General features: G+C 42.1%; 1 protein-coding gene across 1 annotated transcript in view; it reads left to right on the plus strand.

The window, feature by feature from the left end:
• extl3 (exostosin-like glycosyltransferase 3) overlaps positions 1–21652 on the plus strand; it is a 37960-nt gene that overhangs the window by 8656 nt on the left and 7652 nt on the right. Inside the window, exon 2 of the mRNA XM_008284299.1 lies at positions 18012–20634. Coding sequence (XP_008282521.1) covers positions 18499–20634 — 2136 coding nt within the window. The 5' untranslated portion in view covers positions 18012–18498. The remainder of the gene's footprint in view (positions 1–18011; positions 20635–21652) is intronic.

Genomic DNA, 21652 nt, shown 5'->3' on the forward strand with positions numbered 1-21652 from the left:
AGTAACTAAGTCTTAAATGTGGGTCAGGGTATGTGTGGAGGCCATGCGGGTCGATGTCTGCTGAAAACTTGCCCTGGCCAGCCACTCACAATCTTACCCTCAGCATGATGTGGAGGCTACTCCCTGGTCACCAGCATGTGCATCCAGGTTTTACTTGCTTTCTTTATTTGATGCGTCCCAAAGTGAGGTCCTTTTATTGTGATACGTTTTAAGCTCTATCTCTCTGCTCTATGAGAAGCAGCTGTAGTCATCAAAGGATTCACCTGATCTCTCTCAAACTGCTGTCACCACCACATGGGATCCCCAGGATAAAGCTGGTAATCCCCTCACTGGCCTTATTAGTGCTGTGCGATATGATTTAAAACTTCTGCCACAATATGTTTTTTTTGTCATATTGATCAATATTGCTAATTATTGCATTCTGCATTCACTGCTGTTAATGAGTCTAGAAATGCATTCAGACTCAAGGATAAGATGGAATACAGTTAAGTTAAGAATAACTATATATGTTGTTTTTTTTAACAAGACAACTCCACAGAGGGCCTTTTAATTTGAAGTTCAGGTTTCTGATTGAATCCAAAATAATCATAGCTAAAACAAAGGTTTTACTGGGACTCTAAACCAATTCTGATCAAAGCAGAGTTTGTTACCTCTCAGCGATAGCCACCTTTATCCTTCATCCCTCATTTTAAATGTCAAATACAGCCCATCTCACTGCTGCTGAAAAATAGCGTGTGAAGACAGTCGAACAGGGCGAAGACCCGAGGGCACCTATGGCCCCAGAGGACACGAGCTAGAATGGAACATTAGAAATGTCTGCCTGGAGCCAAAGAGCCAGGATGTGACACAGTGGACATTGGCCTCTGGACATACAAGGTTTAGTTACACTGCACACAGCACTTGTCAAGAATGGCAGATGGTAAAGGAATAGCACATAGGTTACTTTATATGATCCCCGCCTTTGTAACCCAAGTCACAAACACATGGACAGTCAGGATCTGGTGAACACTGTGTCTTGCTGAACATGGTTCCACTTAACCTTTGTTATTGCTACTGTGAGCACAGGAAAGAGGTTTCTTTTGACACGTGAGCCTTTGAGCCAGTGGACTTGACATGTATTCGATCTGTGAAAGACTTTAACCTTGGAATACTAACAGACTCTACGTTTTTTCCGTCCACACTCTTCTTCCTGTCTTAGATGAGCTGTTGTAACTCTGAACTGTTGAAGTTCTTGTAGTTGTGCCGGATGGATTCACTCTGTTCCACATAAAGCGTGATCGTAGCCTAGGAATCTGATTAAGGAGAAATTGTGCTCTGCATAACTGTGACATCTCGGCTTTTCAAATCTTTGATGCTCTTAATTATAAGAGGAATTAGTTTCTGTTTAGATGTAAATCTGCGTAGATGTAGCAAGACATTTATTAAGGCGCCTGGTCAGGAAAAAAGAGACTGTCTTTCATGTTTTGGCTTGGGTCAGATGACATATGAAGCAGTAAATCCTATGAATGAAATATTTGTATTATTATTTGTATATGGGATATCCTCAGCTAATCTTTTCTTATTTTTACACAGTTTATTGGCATCATGTGCCAAATGTGATAACAGTGGAAAGTATAACTACTCAGGCAAGAAAAAGCAAATGTAGAGAGAAGCAGCCAATAACAAAGTACCGTGTGAGCCAGACACAATGATGGTAAATATAGATTTTATCTGAATGCTGGTTCTATTTTCCAAATCAGGTGATGTCTCATTTGATTCCACTTTTACTGTATGACAGGCCTGTTTTAAGCCTCAGATCCTCGTGTCCCAGTTCATGTCTGACTAAAGTAATTATGCAGATGGCAAATGGTTAAATGAGTACCATGTGGCAACCTGTAATTAGATTTTTGGTAATGAGTGGCTAAAATACCAGTTACAGGCATTCAAGGACAGAAATTCCCTCTGAAGACGAGGCTTGACAATGTAGGGGCAAGGGACAGGGACATGTGTCATTTAGAGGCATAGTTGGTGGATGAAAAGCTTGAACTATAGTTTCCCAGAAATCTTTTCTGCTGGTGTTCAACACTAAATAGACAGTCATGACTTGTTCGTATATTGGGCCTGTCAAAAATATTGGTTAGTCAGAGCTGCACATCAGTGATGTTAAAGACTTGACAATCCGATTTCAAATTGAAGTGTCACTCTAAAAACCTATAGATTAAGTCCTCTTCACCTTGTGCAAAGGAGCCATTAACTCCCAGTGCTATTTCAGGCATTTTACAGTTATGTAAAGTTGAGCCCAGCCTTTTGGCCTTTTTGGGGTTCAAGCTGAAACCTTTGACTATACTAATGAATCTCAAAAACTTAGAACATTGTGAAAACACTTACTTTTCTACATCAGTTATTTTAAAAAGTGGATCTATATAATATATTGTAGACTCAATCTAGAAAGTAAAAGTGAAATATTTCATGCCTTTTTTTGTTTTGATTTGGATGGTTATTGCTTATAGCTCATAAAATTGAGAAATCCAATATCTGAAAATATTTAGTTTTGAGTTTGAGTAAATTACTATTCAAACTGTATAAATATTATGTATCTCTCGGTGTAGTTCAGTACACGCAACCACCATTGTGGAAAAGACTGCTGACTTTAAAAATGACCAGAAGACGATTGACACTCTCCACATGGATGGTACGCTACACAAGGTCTGGCTGTTGGCAGTGTGTTCTATTGAAGCATATGAATGGAAAGTTGACTGGAAGGGAAAAGTGTGGTAGGAAAAGGCGCACAAGCAACAGCAGGGACTAACTTTTCCACTGGTAGCACTGGTGTTACTAACTTTCTTGGTTGGTGGCACCATCAGATGAGTTGGTCGCCCCACCCCCACCCCTTTGATATACAGCATTGCCGTAACTCTTAATCCACCATACATGCAGATGAATAGTTGTTTTTGCATAACCGAGGTATGTTGCATTAATTTTTAACGATACAAGACTTGATATTTAAAATATTTCAATCTGAAAGTATATTTACTTTGTCATCAGTCATCTTCTGATGTTACTCGTAAACTGGCCACACGCTAAGCACTTGCTGAACATGTGTATTGGTAGATACTACATTTTCCATATGTTCCCTAGACACCTCACATGCTGGCTACGGTAGATGCTAATGCCTCTGACAAGTGTGCGACCAAAAACTTGTGGGAAGAGTGTGTTTCACACAGATTTACCCAAGTTGAAGCCAAGTGATTTTATCAACATGCTCAGTTTTTGATTAGCATGGTTTTCTACGAGCCGACTTGACGAGGACCAGAGCACATTTTAAATGTCAGTACCGCAGTCGATCATGATCATATTGTCAAAATTGTGATTGCTCTTAAAATTTGGACTATTGTGGTCGAGTGTAATAGTCCATTTATTCTTGTTCACTGAGTCAGTCGACATTTGTCTGCATGTGTCTGAAAACTTTCATCACCGGGTGTGTCGGACCGCTCCCCCTCCTCCAGCCTCCTTCTCTCTCCTCACTGTGTTCATAAATTAATAACTAAAGATCATTTTGTTATTGGAGTACAATACCAGCGAAACTGACTGTTTTACCCGTCAGGCAGGAAGAAACTTAGTCAATATGGAGGAAATTGTATGATTTTTAATGAGGAAACCTTGTTCAGTAGCTACATGTGCTGACAGAAGGAGACCAGATCAGTCTGATGATCATCATACACTGGCACAATGCAACCACTTAAAAATTTAACTCACACACTATTTACATCACAGTCTGGAGCCCTGAACAGAGATGACTGCAGCCTTGATAAGATTGTCAAGAGAAGTCGTTTTAAGAACTAGGAAGAGCTTCACAAGCAGTGGACTGAGGCTGGTGTCAGGCATCAACAGCCACCAAGAACAGACGTCTTCAGGAAAGGAGCTACAACTGTCAGATCCCTAACATCAAGACACTCCTGAACCAGAGACAACGTCAGAAGATCTTACCTGGGCTGAGGAGAAAAAGAACTGGACTGTTGCTCGGTGGTCCAAAGTCCTCTTTTCAGATGAAAGTACATTTTGCATTTCATTTGGAAATCAAGGTCCTAGAGTCTGGAGGAAGAGTTGAGAGGAACAGAATTCAAGGTGTTTGAAGTCCAGAGTGAAGTTTCCACAGTCTGTAATGATTTTGTGGTGTCATGTCATCTGCTGGTGTTGGTCCACTGTGTTTTATCAAGTCAAAGTCAACGCAGCATCTATCAGGAGACTTCAGAGTATTTCCTGCTTCCATCTACTGACGAGCTTTATGGAGATGCTGATTTCCTTTTCCAGCACCTGCCCACAGAGCCAAGACTACAACTAAATGGGTTGCAGACCATGATATTCCTGTGTTTGATTAGGAAGCCAACTCACCTGACCTGAAGCCCATAGAACCCCATAGAACCCCATAGAACCCCATACAGGGTGTTGTGAAGAGGAAGATGAGAAACATCCAACCAAAAATACAGATGAGCTGATGAAGGCCTCTATCAAAGCAACCTGGACTTAATTAAGACCTCAGCAGGGCCACAGGCTCATCACCTCCATGCCACGCTGCAGTTATTTGTTATCTATATTGCAAATCCTTTCTGTAATTTATTTTAGAACATATTCTAATAATTTGAGATATTGGATTTCAAATTTTTGTGAGCGGTAAGCCATAATCATCAAAATAAAACAAAAAAGGCCTGAAATATTTTACTTTGTGTAATAAATATAGATTATATAAAAGTTTTGTTTCAATTGTGAAAAAAAAATAACGTTATCACAATGTTCTATTTTTTGAGATGCACCGGCATGTCCACAAATACTCCTGAATCAGAGTCGGAAACCGACACTTTTATCAGTGTTGGATCCCGAATCACCAACCCCACTTCTGCAAGTTTAGTGTTGCTGATTATTATCGAAACAACCAAGATCACATCAGGCATCAGTGGCAGCTCCGACATCACTGATTAGTCCAGGAAGCACATTAGCTCCAGCTTCATGGACTAATCAAGAAAGCTGGGTCAGATCATTTAGTGGTGAGAGCAGAAAACACGCTGCGACACACAAACAGCATGTGCACTCACAAATACCACAGAGGCTTAATGTTTGTGTTCACTCCGTTTATTTCTGCATGCAAAATGTAGTTTCTTCTTCCCAACAAATGTAATGTTGTCATTTCGCTTGTCTCCTCTCTATCAGGCTGTCAGATATTGTCTGCACTGTTGATAAAATGAAACCTGTTAAAAACCAAGGCAATAGTTCTTGTTACAAAGAAAAAAATGTTAAAGTTTCCATGTTCAAAAAGCACATTATTTTTTCATACATTACATTGTTGTACAAATGCTCCATTTAAGCAGTCTTCTCTTGAAGACCCCTCCTAAAAGGCCCTGTGGTCAGCTGGCCCAGCATTGCAAAAGAGTAAATGATGGATGTAGCCTTAACCAACAGGGGACATGCCTATGGTCGCAAAAAGTGGTCTATTTGTATAGAGATCTGTTAAAAAAAAAAAAAAAAGGACCTTACTTCTTACTTGATTTGTTACTTCAGCAGACATCTTCCTGAATGAGTTTATGGTCTCAGTTGCGAGCTTCAAGTCTCCTTTAAAATAGTGTGGGGTTCATTTTGTATGTTATGGTCCCATTTAGAAAAAAAGAGATGATAAAGCAGATTGTGCTTTAGGGCAGGGCTACCTTGTGATTGACATGTTGCAACCGTGTAGGCAAGTGAAGTCTCCTTGAGTCCGATCCCCTCCTCACTTGTTACATCTGGTTTCAGATAAGCAAGATGGCGACAACCAAATGGCAAACCGGCTGCATCCACAAACCAATGGGTGCCTACACAGCTATGTCCATCTATCCCTCATCTGTGAATAGGGAGCCAGAGAGGCCGAGCTGGAAATAGTGGTGGACTGCTTTGCGTGAGGGCATGCCAAACTAGTCAATAGGGAGGCATTATGCAAATATGTTCCATGGTGATGTTGATAAGTGAAGTACGAAAAGCCTGCACTTGAAATCAAACGATACAAGCAGGTGAAGAGCAGCGTTATCAGTGGAACAGAATAACTCCCTTAGACTTCCATAGAGTCTGGGCTTTATACCCTTGCAGATCTTTTAAATGCACTAAAAAGTAACCATAGACTATACTGAAGGCAAGGGAAAAACCAAAAAAGCACGACAGGGGCTTTTTAAAGTATAACTAGGGAATACTCACTTTGCACAGAGACTTCAGAAAGGCAATTTTATTCTTCCTGCGTGCATTATGCGAACCCAGAGATTCTCTACTTAACTTGATTGACAATCTCGCTCACAAGCAAATCCAGCTTGAAAATCTGAATGCATGACCAGCCCATTCAGGAAGAGGAAGTGCCAAGGAAAATTGTTGAATGCTGCTTTTCATGACACATCAGAAGAATTAGTTGCACATCTTGCCTGGAGTTGTCTCACTAGAGTTTCATTGTGTGTCTGTTTTGAACTATCCAGAGCATAACACATCAATTTCTCTTTCCTGCTCTCTGTAGACTGGAAACTGCAGTTTAATTCCCCCCCTCCCCCTCTTTTTTTCCTCATTAAAATGCTTAATTTTGGCTGCATTTTGGTACAAAGAGATTCAACACTATAGATTCTGGCTGTCCAAAACTAATACCAGTAGAACCATATTTGAAGGAAAGCAGGGAAAAAATCCCCTCTGACTGTTTTCATCCAACTCAGGGCTTTGTGTTTTCACAGAAGAGCAAAGGAACAACGCTAACTAACCATTTTGGACAAACAAAAAGATACATGATCAAATTTTTGACTACTGGGTGAGTTTCTGGCAAAGAATGGTCAAATATCAATTAAAGATGTAAAAGTATCTCTTTAGAGGTTTTTTGGAAGCTGAAGCTCATTAGAAAACGTGCGATCTGTTGTGCACTGAAAAATGAGGGAGTCCTGTGTGTCTGACTCTAATTGGCTGTCACATTCACAATTCTCACCGACTCAGCCAGAGACTCTCCCCGCCTCACCCCTGTGGGGCAGCTTGTGCCGCAGCAGTTTAACAGCAGAAGCTTCACTGACAGATTAGCACTTGCTGCAAAGTCAGTGTGATCCATTTTGTTTATCACTCTCCCAGCCCGTGCAAACACTGAGCCTCATCACAGAAGATCTTCACAGATTGGTTGACATTACCAGTGCAGTATTTTTGTAGCCTGTGCATGATCATTGCATGCATTTTAGATTTGATTTACCTTGAATTGTCTCGTAAAAGATTGACATGTGCAGTCCAACAAGGACACGGGCACCTTTTGTTGAATTGCTTTCCTGTGTAGTCGTTGTCATATTGAAGGAGCTTTGGAGGTTGGAAGACACCCAGGCCCATCTTTCATATCCTTCTCTGTCTTATTCCCTGGTTATCTCTCTGTCTTGTTCACTTTGTCTACATTTCTGTGTGTCTCTACCTGTGTTAAATGCTATTTAGCAGTTATGCTTAAACATCACTAGACCTGTGTCATGTTTGTTTGCCAACAACAGGCCAGTCGAGGGTGGAGTTTCTGTGTGCCCCAGTTTGTCTTTGTCTCACTTTTTAATGCACATACCGGGATATAAAGGTCAACACACCCATGTATATTTGTACTGGGTAGGAGCTGGTCCATGTGGAGGGCAATTTTAATTGCTCATACGCTGGGTCATCATCACACAGATACTCCTGATGATCATAACAGCTTCATTGTCTTCTCTTCAGCGTTATTAGATAATAAAAGGAAAAGCAGAAAGCAGCACCCACTGGGCTTTTGTCAGTGCTGAGACAGGTGCTGTGGACTTCAAGTTTGATACTTTTATTAAGACTGTACTTAACAAAACTGCTTTTTTAAAGATCCGTATGGCAAAGTATTTCATTCTGCAGAAATTTGTCTGTATTGTTTCTACTGTGGAAGCTATTGGTGAGGATGCACTGTATATGTCACTTAAAAACGTTGCACTGGGATTACACAGAGAGGTTTTTCTGTTACTTAGCTTACCCTCATTGTTATAAGTGGTATGGATTATGATTTATTTCTTAAATGAAATTTAACTTAAATGTTATTTATTTTTAATTCTTTTGGGTCCACTTACTAACTACAACCATGTCTCCGACTTCTTCCGCCCTTTTCTGTCATTTATTTGCCAACTGAGTTACTATATAATTTAGACAGTAGATTTGTTTGTTTTCCCTGCCTTCGCCCTAAGTCGGCTGGGATAGGCTTCGCCCCCCCCCGCAACCCTAGTGAGGATTAAGCAGTGTATAGATAATGGATGGATGGATTTGTTTGTTTTGTGTCTGATTATCAAAAGTATTTAAGCAATTAATAAATCCTTACCCTTATTTGTTTTACTCAGCATGACACAACTCAAGTAGATGAGGAATGTGCACACGTGGCAGTCAGTGATCAGAAATCTGCCAAAGATGTGTACTTGCACAATAGCAGTACTCCAGCTTCAGTCAGCGCGCACCTGCCAGCATATTCAGGTTTCTCTAAATGGGGGATGAGGGTTCATCTGGGTTTCTGAAAGAATTTCCCACAGCCAGAAGTAATATCTTGATATTTAGTGTACAGTGACTTAAGAAATGGCCAATGAAGTTCCAAAAGAAGTTCAAACATCCTGCTCTGTAAAGGTAGAAATGTTAAAAAGCCTTTTTAAGAGACCAACAGAGAACCCACAGGGAGAGCGATGGAGGGCGACTAGCCTCCATTATCAAAGGGTATGTAAAGTTGTTTATGAGTCAGGGAGGGAGCACACTTGGAGTTTCTGATGCAACTTAACTTTGTGTTTTCCTGATGTGCTTTTATAAGGAAATTGTTTGTCAAGCATTTTTCTTACTGCTATTGATGAATTCAATTTAATTAAATTGCATTTTTATAGCACCAAATCATAACATACCATCTCAAGGCATTTCATATAGGAAGGTGGAGGCCTTACAAAATTGTACACCCACCAAAGTTTCCTTTGGATTTCCTCTCAGCAAGCACTAGTCAACAGTGGGACGTGTCTATTGCTGGTACATATTGCTATTGTTGTATCGCCCAGGGCTGCAGTCAACACTCATAGATTCTTAAATCACACTAGAACATTTTTACTCTCACATACAGCTCCCAGATCACACCTGCACTCAGGACAGTGTAACATCAGTATCACTGTTAACACAGTTTTGGAGGACATTTACATACAGTTTTCTCCTCTTAAAATACTATTGAAATACAATGAAAACCAAATAAAAAATGAAAATACATGGATTTTATCAGAGTGATCCAAAATGTCAGTGATTGTTGAGGTAATACTGTCAGTTTGTCTGAGTAAAGTCCTGCACGTGAGGAAGATTACAATCCTCATATCTACAGACACTTTTTTGCGGGGATTTTTCATCTTTATCTAACCAGATAGTGAAGAGAGACAGAGAAACGTGGGGAGAAGAGTAGGGGAAGGACGTGCAGCAAATGAGCCGCTGGCTGAACTCAAACCGCTGCCATTGTGTCGAGGACTGCAGCCCTGTGCATGGGTCACCGTCTTATCCGGTTGAGCTACCAGGCACCCCTTTACAGTCACTTCTTGACCCATCATTACCTCTGAGTGTCACTCCACAGCCCTCCAGCCACTTCTGTAACTTGTCAGTGAAAAAAGTCCTTGAGATGGCTCAGTCAGCCGTCTGCAGATGGGCTGTGATCCATGGCTACAACAGCTGCTCCACACAGCCCTGTGATTGTGCCTACGCTTGCAGCTGCCTCCATCTTTTTTTCCTTCTCACCTCCACAGGGAATGCCATACTTCGATGTCCTCCATGAAATCACAATTAATTATGAGAAGAGTAGTCTGCAAACACAATGAGCCAAAGCCCCTTAAGGGGAGCAATGCATCAAGGTAACCTGGAGTCTCAGCAGGCATGAGGATTTTCTCAAGTGTAGCAGCATCTTCTCCAGAGGCCTTTCGTTGCTGCTGCAGTATGCTTGAACTGTGTACCTTTAGATTGAAGTCGCTTGTGTGCTTCAGTTTTCTCTAGTATTTAAGTACAGCCTCATGTTTGAGACCTATTCAAATCATTGTAAAGATAGTTTGGGACTTTTTTAATGATGCACATTTATCAAATCAAATCAAATCAAATCAGGTGTATTGTCATTTTGCTGTGCATACACAGTAGTACAGGCAAGATGAGAGAGAGCGTTTCTTCAGGATTATTCAACCAGCAAGTTTTGCGGAATGCACGTCCGGGATAAGACACTAAACGTTCACTGATCGCTGTCTTCTGAAGGGCCCGCTGCGTCCATTCACGCCGCCATTCGTTGAACATGGCGAACCTCTTCAGGTCCTGGTAGATCTTAAGGGACACAAAGACACACACGATGGTGTGACGATGATGAAGCTGCAGATGCTGCCCAGAGCTAGCTGCCTGTCTGTCCGCCTGGAATAATGTCATCCTCTCTAGCTGTATGTCCATCTGGGATGTTGTCATGGAGCCATGTTTCTATAAAAGCAAACACACAGCAGTAGTTCCACTCTCTGCGGGTTTCTACCAGCAAAAGTAGCTCGTCCAGCTTGTTGTCGAGGGGGCGGACAGTGGAGAGTAGGAGCAACGTTCCACTGGTCTTGAAGGGTTAGCCTTTAGTATGAATCAACGCTCTCGTCCTCCTCCTTTGTTTACGTTCGTACTGTTTGCGCTTCCCTCTCTCTTGGTTAACTGCCGGCGTGGTCTCTGATCGGACTCTGTGTTGGTGTAGTATGTCGAAATCACAACCAGTCGCTGCAGTTTCAGCGCCGTTCACTATCCTGACGCCCAGCAAAGTCTCTCGGCTGCAAGTTTTGCAGAATGAACGTCTGGGATAGACAAGACACTCAAAACGTTCACTTTCGTTGTCTCCTGAAGGGGCCGCTGCGTCTATGCGTGCCGCCATCACCATGGCAATTTACATCCTCTGACCAACTAAGATAATTCATAGCAAAAGACTTTTAAAAAACTAATGATAAATAGTTTACATCCTCAAGTGCCTACTATATAGCAACATGTGCAGAGAATTTATTTTTTAGAGAGAAGTTATTTTTCCCTTTGCACATTTTTTACATCAAGTATTAGATGCTGAGCAGCTGACACATTACATTGTAACGTTCAAAACAGACCTTTCTTCTTTTTTTTCTTTTTTTTCTTTTTTTCATTTTGGTTTGAATATATAGTAAGTTGTGGCTCAGCTATTTTGTGTCACAAATACATGAATAACATACAGACGTTTTTTCAACCATGCTAGTAGCACAGCTCCTGTAATGTGTTGGCCTCTCAGTCGGTCTCTTGGTTAGTTGGTCACTGCTTCGATCCAGACTGACATTTCTCAACAACTACTGAATGAGTTGCGCTTAGTTTTGATACAGCGGTTCATACCTCAAGGGGGGAAGCCTGCAGACATTGGCAATTACTTGACTTTTTCTTGTAGCTCCATCAAGGGGTTAACATTTGTGGTATATTCGTGGTCTTCTGGTGTTGAGCAAAAGATATTTGCATCACTCCAGTTACTTCGTTCAACATACAGGGCTACACTTACAGTTAACCAGGCCAGTGTGTCAGCAGAGCTTTCCACAAGTGCCTACTTAATTATATTCATTTTTGATTGGATTTATTGATAATGGGTGGATGGCTGGAAGCTGTGATGTGCGCTCTCCACCTTCACACATTCCTGAACATTCCTTGACAGGAATAAATATCATCACCTGGTCTAAATTTTAGTTTGTCCAATATTTTGGTTTGTGACTAAATACCTGCAGAATTAATGACACTCTCATGAGCCTCAGCTGTAGTTTTAATTTTCAATTTTAATTTAGACATGTTACCAAGCTAGCACTAAACTCATTGTGAACATAAACATTATAGCAGCTAAAAATCAACATACTGGCAACGTAAGCCTGTTAGCATGCAGCATACATTAGCTTTTAAATGGTTTTCTTTCAGAGCTGTCTTTGCTGTGGACTCTTAAGGCCAATTCATGCTTTCCACATCCACAAGGGTATGAGTGATGAGACGTTGGTCACCCCCTCAAGTCAGATGACCTCAGGCCATGTGAACTCTGCAGATGGCCACATGCAGTCCAAAATTTGTGGCTGTCGGCACCGCAAGCATGCACATTCACATGCACCAGGAAAACAAAGGATGCCTAAAACAAATGCTTGTTTTGATGAGAGACCTTATGAGGAGACTCTCTCATCCATTCATTTTTAATTCATCATTAAAAGAGTTGTTATTGAGGTAGTCAGATCTGGAAGGTACAGTTCTTTCATTTGTATATGCGCTCCATTGACGACGACCATGCATATTTAGAAGTACTGATTTCTCAAGCAAGCTAGCAGCTGCTATATTCTGTATAAAGTGCAAGTCATAGTCTTTCAGAAATGTCTATAGAAGGCCTGTGTGTTGTTATGTTTGATATGAAGGGCAATGTGACCTTACGCTTTGCGAACCTATTGTAGTATGAATAGAACCTTGTCTGCTGTTCACTTTCAAAGACGGTCTGTGCACACAGGTGCAGAAAGCATGAGTTGACTCATAGTCTTGTTCCTGTTTAAAGAGTCAGTGTTTACACTTCGGACACGAATGGCATTCTTGCAAACTGAGTATGGAGAGTGCAGTCTGACAGATTACAGGACTTTTTAAAACAGTATTTATTTATTTAATTTTTATTTTCAGCAGTGAATCATATATACACAGAGTCAGAGAGAGCATTTCAAGTGGTGCGAATAGTCACTGTCATTATAATTATTTGGAAGTTATCTTTTTCTTGAGACTAAAATCATTTTTTAACCAACCATCTTCTTAATATTTAAATCCTTGCAGTCGTTACCTCATGGAGTCTTCCTACTTGGAGCCTCATAATAAATGTAAGCTGTTTGATCTCTCTGTTGGCCCTCAAATCCCTCATGTTGCCATGATATCTGTCAAAAGCTCAGTCGGATGCTCATAGACAGGCAGAAAAATGTCAGACATCCTTGCTCTCAACTTTGTTGTAGGATATACCACTCCTCCAAACCTTCAGCTCTGTCTCATGTGCTAGCTGCTACCACTGCCTCCCTCCCCATCTCACCAACATGAGATATGGCCCTTGAGTTGACTTGATTGTGGCCAAGTAAAAACCTGTTATAACTGGATGTCATTTTCTGTCTGTGCTCCATGTTTCTTCATAGAAGAATTTCAGGACTGCCTCAGAAAGCGCTGCCAGTGTGCAGAGAGACTGTTCAAACATTTATACAAGTGCTTGCCCTCAAATAATATCTGGGAACCTGGAAGCAGCACCCCCACTTCTTCATTCAGGCTCTGAGCTCAGCACCTGCTGCTGTCATTCTTTTGGCTTCAGATGAATATATTTTATCTAGAGCTGTTGCTTCATTATGCATCTATAAATCTCGGTAAAACTCTAAAACTCCAGAATAATCTGTATTAGCATGTTTCAAGCAGTTTAGACCTGTTTAGTATCAATCATCCCATGATGCATAGTGCCTGTACACATTCCTGTACATTCTTTCACTCTCTGTTGAGTTAAACTTGTCTTGAGCTCTGAAATTGATCTTGGTTGATATTTTCACCTGTGTTTACTGCACCACATCAGTTTTCATCTGTCTAAATCAAATTAACACTCTGCTAGACTAATGCAGTCTGCGTTATTCATAGGCCTGGCCAGCAATTTGCTGACAAAGTCGGTGCCTGCTCAGTGCCCACCATGTCGAGCAAAAGGTTTTTTATCTGGGTCATCAGCTAGACGGCTGTGCTTCTGTTTCCCTTTTCCCCTGAGATGACTACAGAACATTTGATTTGAGAGTGTTATAGGACTTTGCCCTCTGAAAAAAGGATAAATCATATATCAGATGCATATTGAGTTTCCACATGAGTAATGTAAAATGTTTACTGTATTATCGAGAGATTAATCATCATCTATCAAGAAGTGTTTGAACAAAGTAAAACCTTTGAAAATAATGATGACCATGCCTGCAGCTATTCAGTTACACTTTCAAAGTGGCTTCATGTAGTTTTGAAACTGCAGACCGTGTTGTATAAGTTAAAGGCAAGGACGGGCATGTCATTATCTCTGAGTGCAAATATTTTCTATAGCTCACTCTTACACCTGAGCTGTGTAAAGCCTTTCAGTCTAAGTGGCTACAGCAGCAGTCTTTAGGTGCTTAACACCAAACCACCTTGTAGCTCAGTGGGAGGTAATGATGGCATTATCATTGATCCCCACAAACTAAGTCCAGAGCGATCAATGCTTTCCTGTGTTTTTTCCATGCAGACAGCAGCCAGATTAAGCAGATTGCAGTGAAGAGAAGACATTCTGCAGATTAGAGAGCTACAACTGAAGAGATTGAGATTTAGTTTTGTGTGTGCGCATGTGTGTGTGTGTGTGTGCATGCATGCGCACGTGTGTGTGTGTGTCTGCGCGTGCATGCGTGTGTGCGTGCATTTGCACGCTGCTCAGTTTTCCAGAAGCAGCCAGCAGCAGAGCTTTAAGCCAGCATGTTTTTGGCTCCAGATTAAGCCTAGCAGCAGCGTTTGCCAACATCTGTCTGCCATTACCCCTGTGACACTGGCAGTCATGCAGCAATTAATCGGACTGTTGTGATAGTTATGTTTCGGTCACTCTGCACCTCAGGCACATCACTGAGCAGCAGGGTGGGGGTCAACGTTCAAAGGATCATATGCCCTGGGAGTTTTTACTGTACTGTACATGTACCTTCGTAAGGACAACAGAAACCAGTCTTTAGTTACTTTATAGGCCCAGAGTATCTTTTCTAATATTGACCTGGGATGCTCTGTATCCTCATTTGGCTTTCTCGCCAACAATATGCTGTGTAGTCATTTCCATTTTTATTGCATAGTGATGCTCTGCTACTGGCTCTAAAGCTGTTTTATGAAAAAAAAAAAAATTCTAATAAGCCACTGATAAGCAGTTAGATAATATTGTGGTAATACTGTAAATGCAGAAGTATGTGGGAATGATAAAGCTCTGTTTGTGGAATATGTAACCTTCAAAGTTCCTATTGGAGAAAAATCTATATTGTACTCCTAAGCTATTCCAAATCTATTAATCATTTTTGTAATCAATTTTAGTATTTGGTTCTTCATGAATTGTTAAATCATGTATTATAGATTTTATTGCAGATGTAGTTGAAACCATTAGCAGATTAATTGATCAATCAACAAAAACAATGGCCAACTGTTTTAATCATTTCAGATAAGCAGAATTTGTCAAATTTCAGCCTCTCAAATCTGACGCTTTCCTGATTTATTTATTTATTTATTTGTCATATATAAATTTCATATCTTTGGTTTTTGAGTTATTGGTTGGACAGAATGACAGATGGGAGGGTACTATCTTGGATTCTGGGACTGGACACCTTTCAATATTTTCTAAGATTTTATAAAGATAAAAGATAAAGGTAAACTTTATTGATCCCTCACTGGGGAAATGTACATGATATTGCAGCTGGATACAGATGGGGCATGAAAGAAGCAGGACAAGAATTACAAAAGAACAGTAAGGCTTAAACAATAGACATATAATAATAAAAATCTTATAGAGACAATATACCAGGCATGACTTAATCTATAAGCTTCAGCTCCCCTGCAATCCTACTGAGGATTAAGTGGTGTATAGATTATGGATGGAGCTAATGGATGGATATGTACATGGACATGGACATGTGAAACAGTTGGACTGCAGAAGGAACTAACGACCGGCAATAACGTTTCATCGTGCAGTGTGGGTGTAGCAGCCTGTTGCTGAAGGAGCTGCTTAAGGTCCTCACAGTCCCATGCAGGGGTGAGAGGTGTTGTCCATGATGGATGACAGCTTGGCTAACACCTCTCACCTACCTTCTTGACGGAGTCCAGAGGGCAGTCCAGGACAGAGATGGCCCTCCTGACCAGTTTGTTCCGTTTCCTTCTATCCCTGTCTGATATTCCACATCCCCAGCAGACTACTGCACAGAAGATTGCAGAAGCAACCGCAGTGTCATAGAAGGTCTTTAACAGTGTCCTGCACACGCCAAAGGACCTCAGCAGGTGGAGGCAACTTTGGCCCTTCTTATACAGAACGTCTGTATTGTTTGATCAGTCCAGTTTATGGTTGAGGTGAACACCCGAGTACTTGTACTCCTCCACTCTCTCGATGTCCTGTCCCTGGATGTTCACTGGTAGACTAAACGACCTGTTCACTGAGAAAATAATCACTTAATAGCGAAGAAAAATAGTTAGCTTTCCTTAAGTATGAGAAGCACATTGCAGATAAAGGTGCAGATGAAGTATGACCACCCATGAAGAAATTATTTCATTGTCATCAGAAAATAGCGTTTTTCAGATTTACGATCTTGTAGCCTGATAATATGTAACACTCAGATAGAAGCTACAAGGAGACAAGTAGGATGTCAGTCAAGAAGCATAAGGATATCACGTGTCTGTCATGTGATTTGTTAATACATTTCCTCATTCCTCTGCTTGACAGGCATACTCACAAACACACACACACACTCACACACATGCACCAGCTGTACTGCAAGATGGTGTTTTTTCAGGAGTCTGAAGCGCAGTAATCTCTAAACATCAGAAATGCCAGTCATGTGGTGGCAGAAGGAAGAGTTGCTTGAGATGGCACTGTTTCTGTTTTTTAGATGTTATCTGTCTATGCAGTGATCTAACGGGCTGCAGTGAAAACATGACAGCCACATAGGTTTGAATTAACCATTAGCCCAGGGAATAATGTCCTTATTACAGGGAGCTGTTATGTTGGCTAAAGATAAACACCTGCATTCCTCTGGTCTCTGTGACTGTGTCAGTCTGAACTGCTTTATCAAGGCTCACTGTCAGTGTTTGGTTTTGGTAATGTGTTTGATAAGGGCTGTTTGGTGCTCGGCCTATCAGTTAACATCCTCAGGGCTTGTGCTGTGGTGAAATATACATAGCTTGAGTTCCAGCAGCAGACTGCTTCACATAGGGGGAGAAAACAATCAGTGCTAAAATTCAGATTGTGCTATGAATCCTTAAGAGATGTTTATGCCTTTGGAAGGGGAGCTCCTGACTGGCAGTGTTGCTGGTCTTGGCCTAGAGCTGTCTTTTCCAATCCTGCTAAAGCCTGCTAAAAAGCAGCCCCTGAGATGTTCATTTTTTCTAACTTGGTATTTGCTAACCAGTTCCTGACATATGGTTTAAAGGAGCTGGTTAGCAGCAAGTGTATGTGGTTATTGTTGTATTGATCTGAAAGCTTACTGCCAGCGACCTCAGGAACTTCTTGAAAACTGAGATAAAAGCAGCAACACTGCAGGGCTCTGCAGTCTGCATCAGAGGGTGCAGCTGGTTTCTTTTGTGTAACCCTGAGCCTTTTTCTCTTCTGAACCAGTGAAGATAATTGTACATCACTCTTGGTGGTGGACTGTTATCAAGGATGCTCAGTAATTTGAGTCAGTGATGAGGTTGGGATGCAGGAGGAGGCCTTTAATGAGATTTGCTGGAGGTGCTGTTGGTGTTGGCTCACCAACTGTGTGTAGTTTACGAGTGATGGCTCTCCCCTGTTTTGTGCTCTTTCTCTGTGACTTGGAGAGAGTAAATTGAATGAAAATGATACTGCTTGGTATCCTACAACACTTTTTGTTCTATACTAGACAATCATGCACAGAATGTAGGGGAGGAAAGTGTGAGCCTGCAGAATCTGTGTAAAGAAATGTTTATAGTGGCTACTTGTGTAACGGTATACCATAAATATCACACATTAACAGTTTTTAACTATGCTCCTGACATTAGGGCCTTTTACCACTTGCATCTCTGTGAGGACAAAAGTGATCATTGACATTGAGGCTATTGCTAATGAGTTTACCTTGCTAAATGTTGCTCAGCTTCAGAATTATACATCTTGTTCAGTTGTAACTTTTGGGAAGTGAAGACGTGATGAAAAATATTTTATTACAGAAAATTAATACAATTAAACAGCTATTTTTTAAATCTTGCTGCGGATTATCTATCATTGTCACTGATTTGTTATGTTTCTGTTATTCTCTCAGGTTCCTGTGTTAAGAAGAAAGAAGTATTCTGTTTTGGATTTTCTGATTGCGGGGTCAGAAAATGAGAACATTTGAGATTGAAACAACGGACTCTCCCAGCTATCTCACTTCGCCGTGAGTAGCCATGCCTGCCCTGGATCACCCTTCAAGGGGCCCCCCTCCCCAGATGTGGGACTGTTTTCTTACATAGATTTGGAGCAACAGCTAAATCACGCAATAGAAATGGCATTAGCTTGTGTGGGCTATGACACATCAGAGTATATATTAGAGCACAGGTGAGGCTCAACCTCAAGCCAATACCCACAGGACTCTTGAAGAGGAGGTAAACAGCCTCAGATGACCTTTGCGGAAGGACAGAGTTACACCTGAGATTTAATGATTTAGTATCCATCCCACTGCCTTGTTGACAAGGTCGACTATGGCTGTTGCTGATCCTCATATCGACGGTTCCTTGGTGGGGCAAGGAACAGACTGAGTAAGGTCAACGATGCAGCGTAACGGTGGTGGCGTGGGTGTCGGAGGCCAGCCATGGGTGTTGCGGCGTGTGCGTCTCACGTGGCTCAGTTTCATGCTCTTTTTCATCCTGGTTTTCTTCCCACTTATTGCTCACTACTACCTCACTACCATTGATGAAGCTGGGGGTCCGGATAAGCGTATTTTCGGCCCACGACCTGGTGGTGAACTGTGCGAGGCCAAACATGTGCAGGACCTGTGCCGCATCCGTGAATCAGTCAGTGAGGAGCTGCTGCAGCTGGAGGCCAAGAGGCAGGAGCTCAACGGGGAGATTGCCCGACTAAACCTACGCATCGAGGCTTGCAAGCGCAGCATTGACAGTGCCAAGCAGGATCTGCTGCAGCTGAAGAATGTCATTAGTCAGACAGAGCATTCCTATAAAGAACTGATGGCCCAAAACCAGCCTAAGCTGTCATTGCCTGTCAGGCTATTGCCTGACAAGGAGGACCCAGGACTACCCCCACCCAAGTCTTCACGCTCCTGCCGCCTGTGTTCATGCTTTGACTATGCGCGCTGTCCTCTTACGTCAGGGTTTCCTGTGTATGTCTATGACACAGGCTCCTATCCATGGGGGGACTATCTTGACCCTCTGGTGAAGCAGGCTTTTGCAGCATCAGTTAAAAGCAACATTTATGTGACTGATAACCCCAGCATTGCCTGTCTGTATCTGGTGCTGGTAGGGGAGCTACAGGAGTCCTCCTCCCCACTGCCTTCCCCTGCAGAGCTAGAGAAGCAACTGAAAGCTCTTCCTTACTGGAGATCTGATGGACACAACCATGTGCTTGTGCATCTCTCTAGAAAGTCTATGACACAGAACTTCCTGTATAATGTGAGTGCAGGACGAGCAGCAGTTGCTCAGTCCACCTTCCTGGAGCAGCAGTACCGTGAGGGCTTTGACTTGGTTGTGTCCCCACTGGTTCATGCCCTCTCAGAACCCAACTTTTTGGAAGTGCCACCTCAAGTTCCTGTAAAGAGGAAATACCTTTTCACTTTCCAGGGTGAAAGGGTGGAGTCCCTGAGGAGCAGCTTACAGGAGGCACCCCCTCAGTCATTCGAGGAGGAAATGGAGGGAGATCCACCAGCTGACTACGATGACCGCATAATCGGCACGTTAAAGGCAGTGCAGGATAGCCACTTGGACCAGGTGCTGGTGGAGTTCACCTGCAAGAACCCTAGGTCAAGTTTGCCAACAGAGTGGGCTCTCTGTGGAGAGCGGGAAGACAGGCTGGAGGTCCTCAAGGCTTCTACCTTTGCCCTGGTGATTGCTGCAGGGGATGGACAACTGGTGGCCTCAGCAGGCTGTGGGATGAGGCTGTTTGAGGCCTTAGAGGTAGGAGCCATCCCAGTTGTGTTGGGGGACCATTCAAGACTACCTTACCACCAGTTTATCCGCTGGAGTGAAGCTGCCATCATAGTCCCCAAACCCCGTGTCACTGAGCTACATTTCCTGTTGCGCAGCCTATCAGACAATGACATGTTGGCTATGAGGCGGCAGGGCCGCTTTCTATGGGAGACCTATTTCTCAACATCAGAGAATGTTCTTAACACCATCCTGGCCAGTATCAGAACCAGCATCCAAGTTCCTGCTGCACCCATCAAAGAGGAGCCAGCTCACGAGATTCCTCACAAAGCTGGGAAGCTGGCAGGAACTGACGCCAACCTGGCTGACAATGGTGATCTGGATTTGGGTCCTGTCGAGACAGAGCCCCCCTATGCTTCTCCTCGTTATCTCCGCAACTTCACTTACACTGCTTCAGACACCTACAGAGCATGGAACAGAGCCCCAGGTCCTTTCCATCTTTTTCCTCACACTCCCCTTGACCCCGTGCTGCCCTCTGAAGCCAAATTCCTTGGCTCTGGTACTGGTTTCAGGCCTATCGGTGGAGGTACAGGAGGCTCCGGAAAGGAGTTTCAGGCTGCTCTGGGTGGGAATGTGCCCCGAGAACAGTTCACTGTGGTCATGCTGACTTATGAGAGGGAGGAGGTGCTGATGAACTCTCTGGAGAGGTTGAATGGACTGCCGTACCTCAACAAGGTGGTGGTGGTGTGGAATTCACCCAAGCCTCCTTCAGATGACCTGCTGTGGCCAGACATCGGTCTGCCTATTGTGGTGAGTGTACCCGCAGAAAAATTCTTTCACTCTACAAATAATACAGTTTTATCTTAATAGTTTTGTTTTCTTTAGTACGGTATACTCCTCCTTCTTATCCTTTAGTTATGAAATGCAAAAAAAACAAAAACAACAAAAAAACAAAATCAACCTGCAATGCTTTGATGTGTCAGATGTGATGCAAAGTCTACTTGCTACACTGAACTGTTTGGATCAGTGTCTCTTTGAAACTCTGTGGGAGTCTGTACAAATTACCTGCAGCTTTCTTAAAAAGACTGAAGAAGTCTAGCATCCATGAAAGATAAAATCTGTGCTTTTGAATTAAAACTTGAATAATCTAATATTTATGTAGTTCATATTCACACTGTTTAAAAAGTAGTGAGCTGACAGGGAGAAACTACAGAATTGGCATCTGAGTCTTTTGCACAATTTGACATTGAGAATAGACAAGCCTATGTGTCATTTCACTGTAAAGTTGAAACAGTTACTTTAATAATTGGTCTATTGTCATGACATTAATCCTCAACTATATTAATTGATTAAGGTTTGAAGTCTTTATCAAGCAGAATTGGATTTGTTGTTTTTCTTCTGTATATTATCGTATCTCAGTATTCACAATCTGCAATTAAATGAACATAATTGACTGAGATATTGACCCCTAAAGTTTTGCCAGCCACCAGAGCGCAATCAAAGTGTTTTTGATACATTTTTGGGGAGCCATCATGCAAGCAGCAACTTGTGCAAAGAAATGCTGGATTTTCTATTAGTCCAGAGTGCAAGAGTGACATACAACAGAGAGCAGACAGGCAAATGATAATCAGATGTTTACAGTAGAGGGTGAAGAGTTAGTCTTTTGAAACAGATCATCACCCATTGTTTTGAACTATTTTGTATTTAGGAAATTGTCTGCGCCACAAAACAATATAACTAACTCGTTCAATCACTTGAAAGCACACCACAAACTGCAGTGTAATGAGCACAAAAAGGCTAAGAAGAATAATTTAGCTAATGTTACCTC

Source organism: Stegastes partitus, unplaced genomic scaffold, assembly GCF_000690725.1.
Source record: "Stegastes partitus isolate 25-593 unplaced genomic scaffold, Stegastes_partitus-1.0.2 Scaffold9, whole genome shotgun sequence".
NCBI classification, from domain to species: Eukaryota; Metazoa; Chordata; class Actinopteri; family Pomacentridae; genus Stegastes; species Stegastes partitus.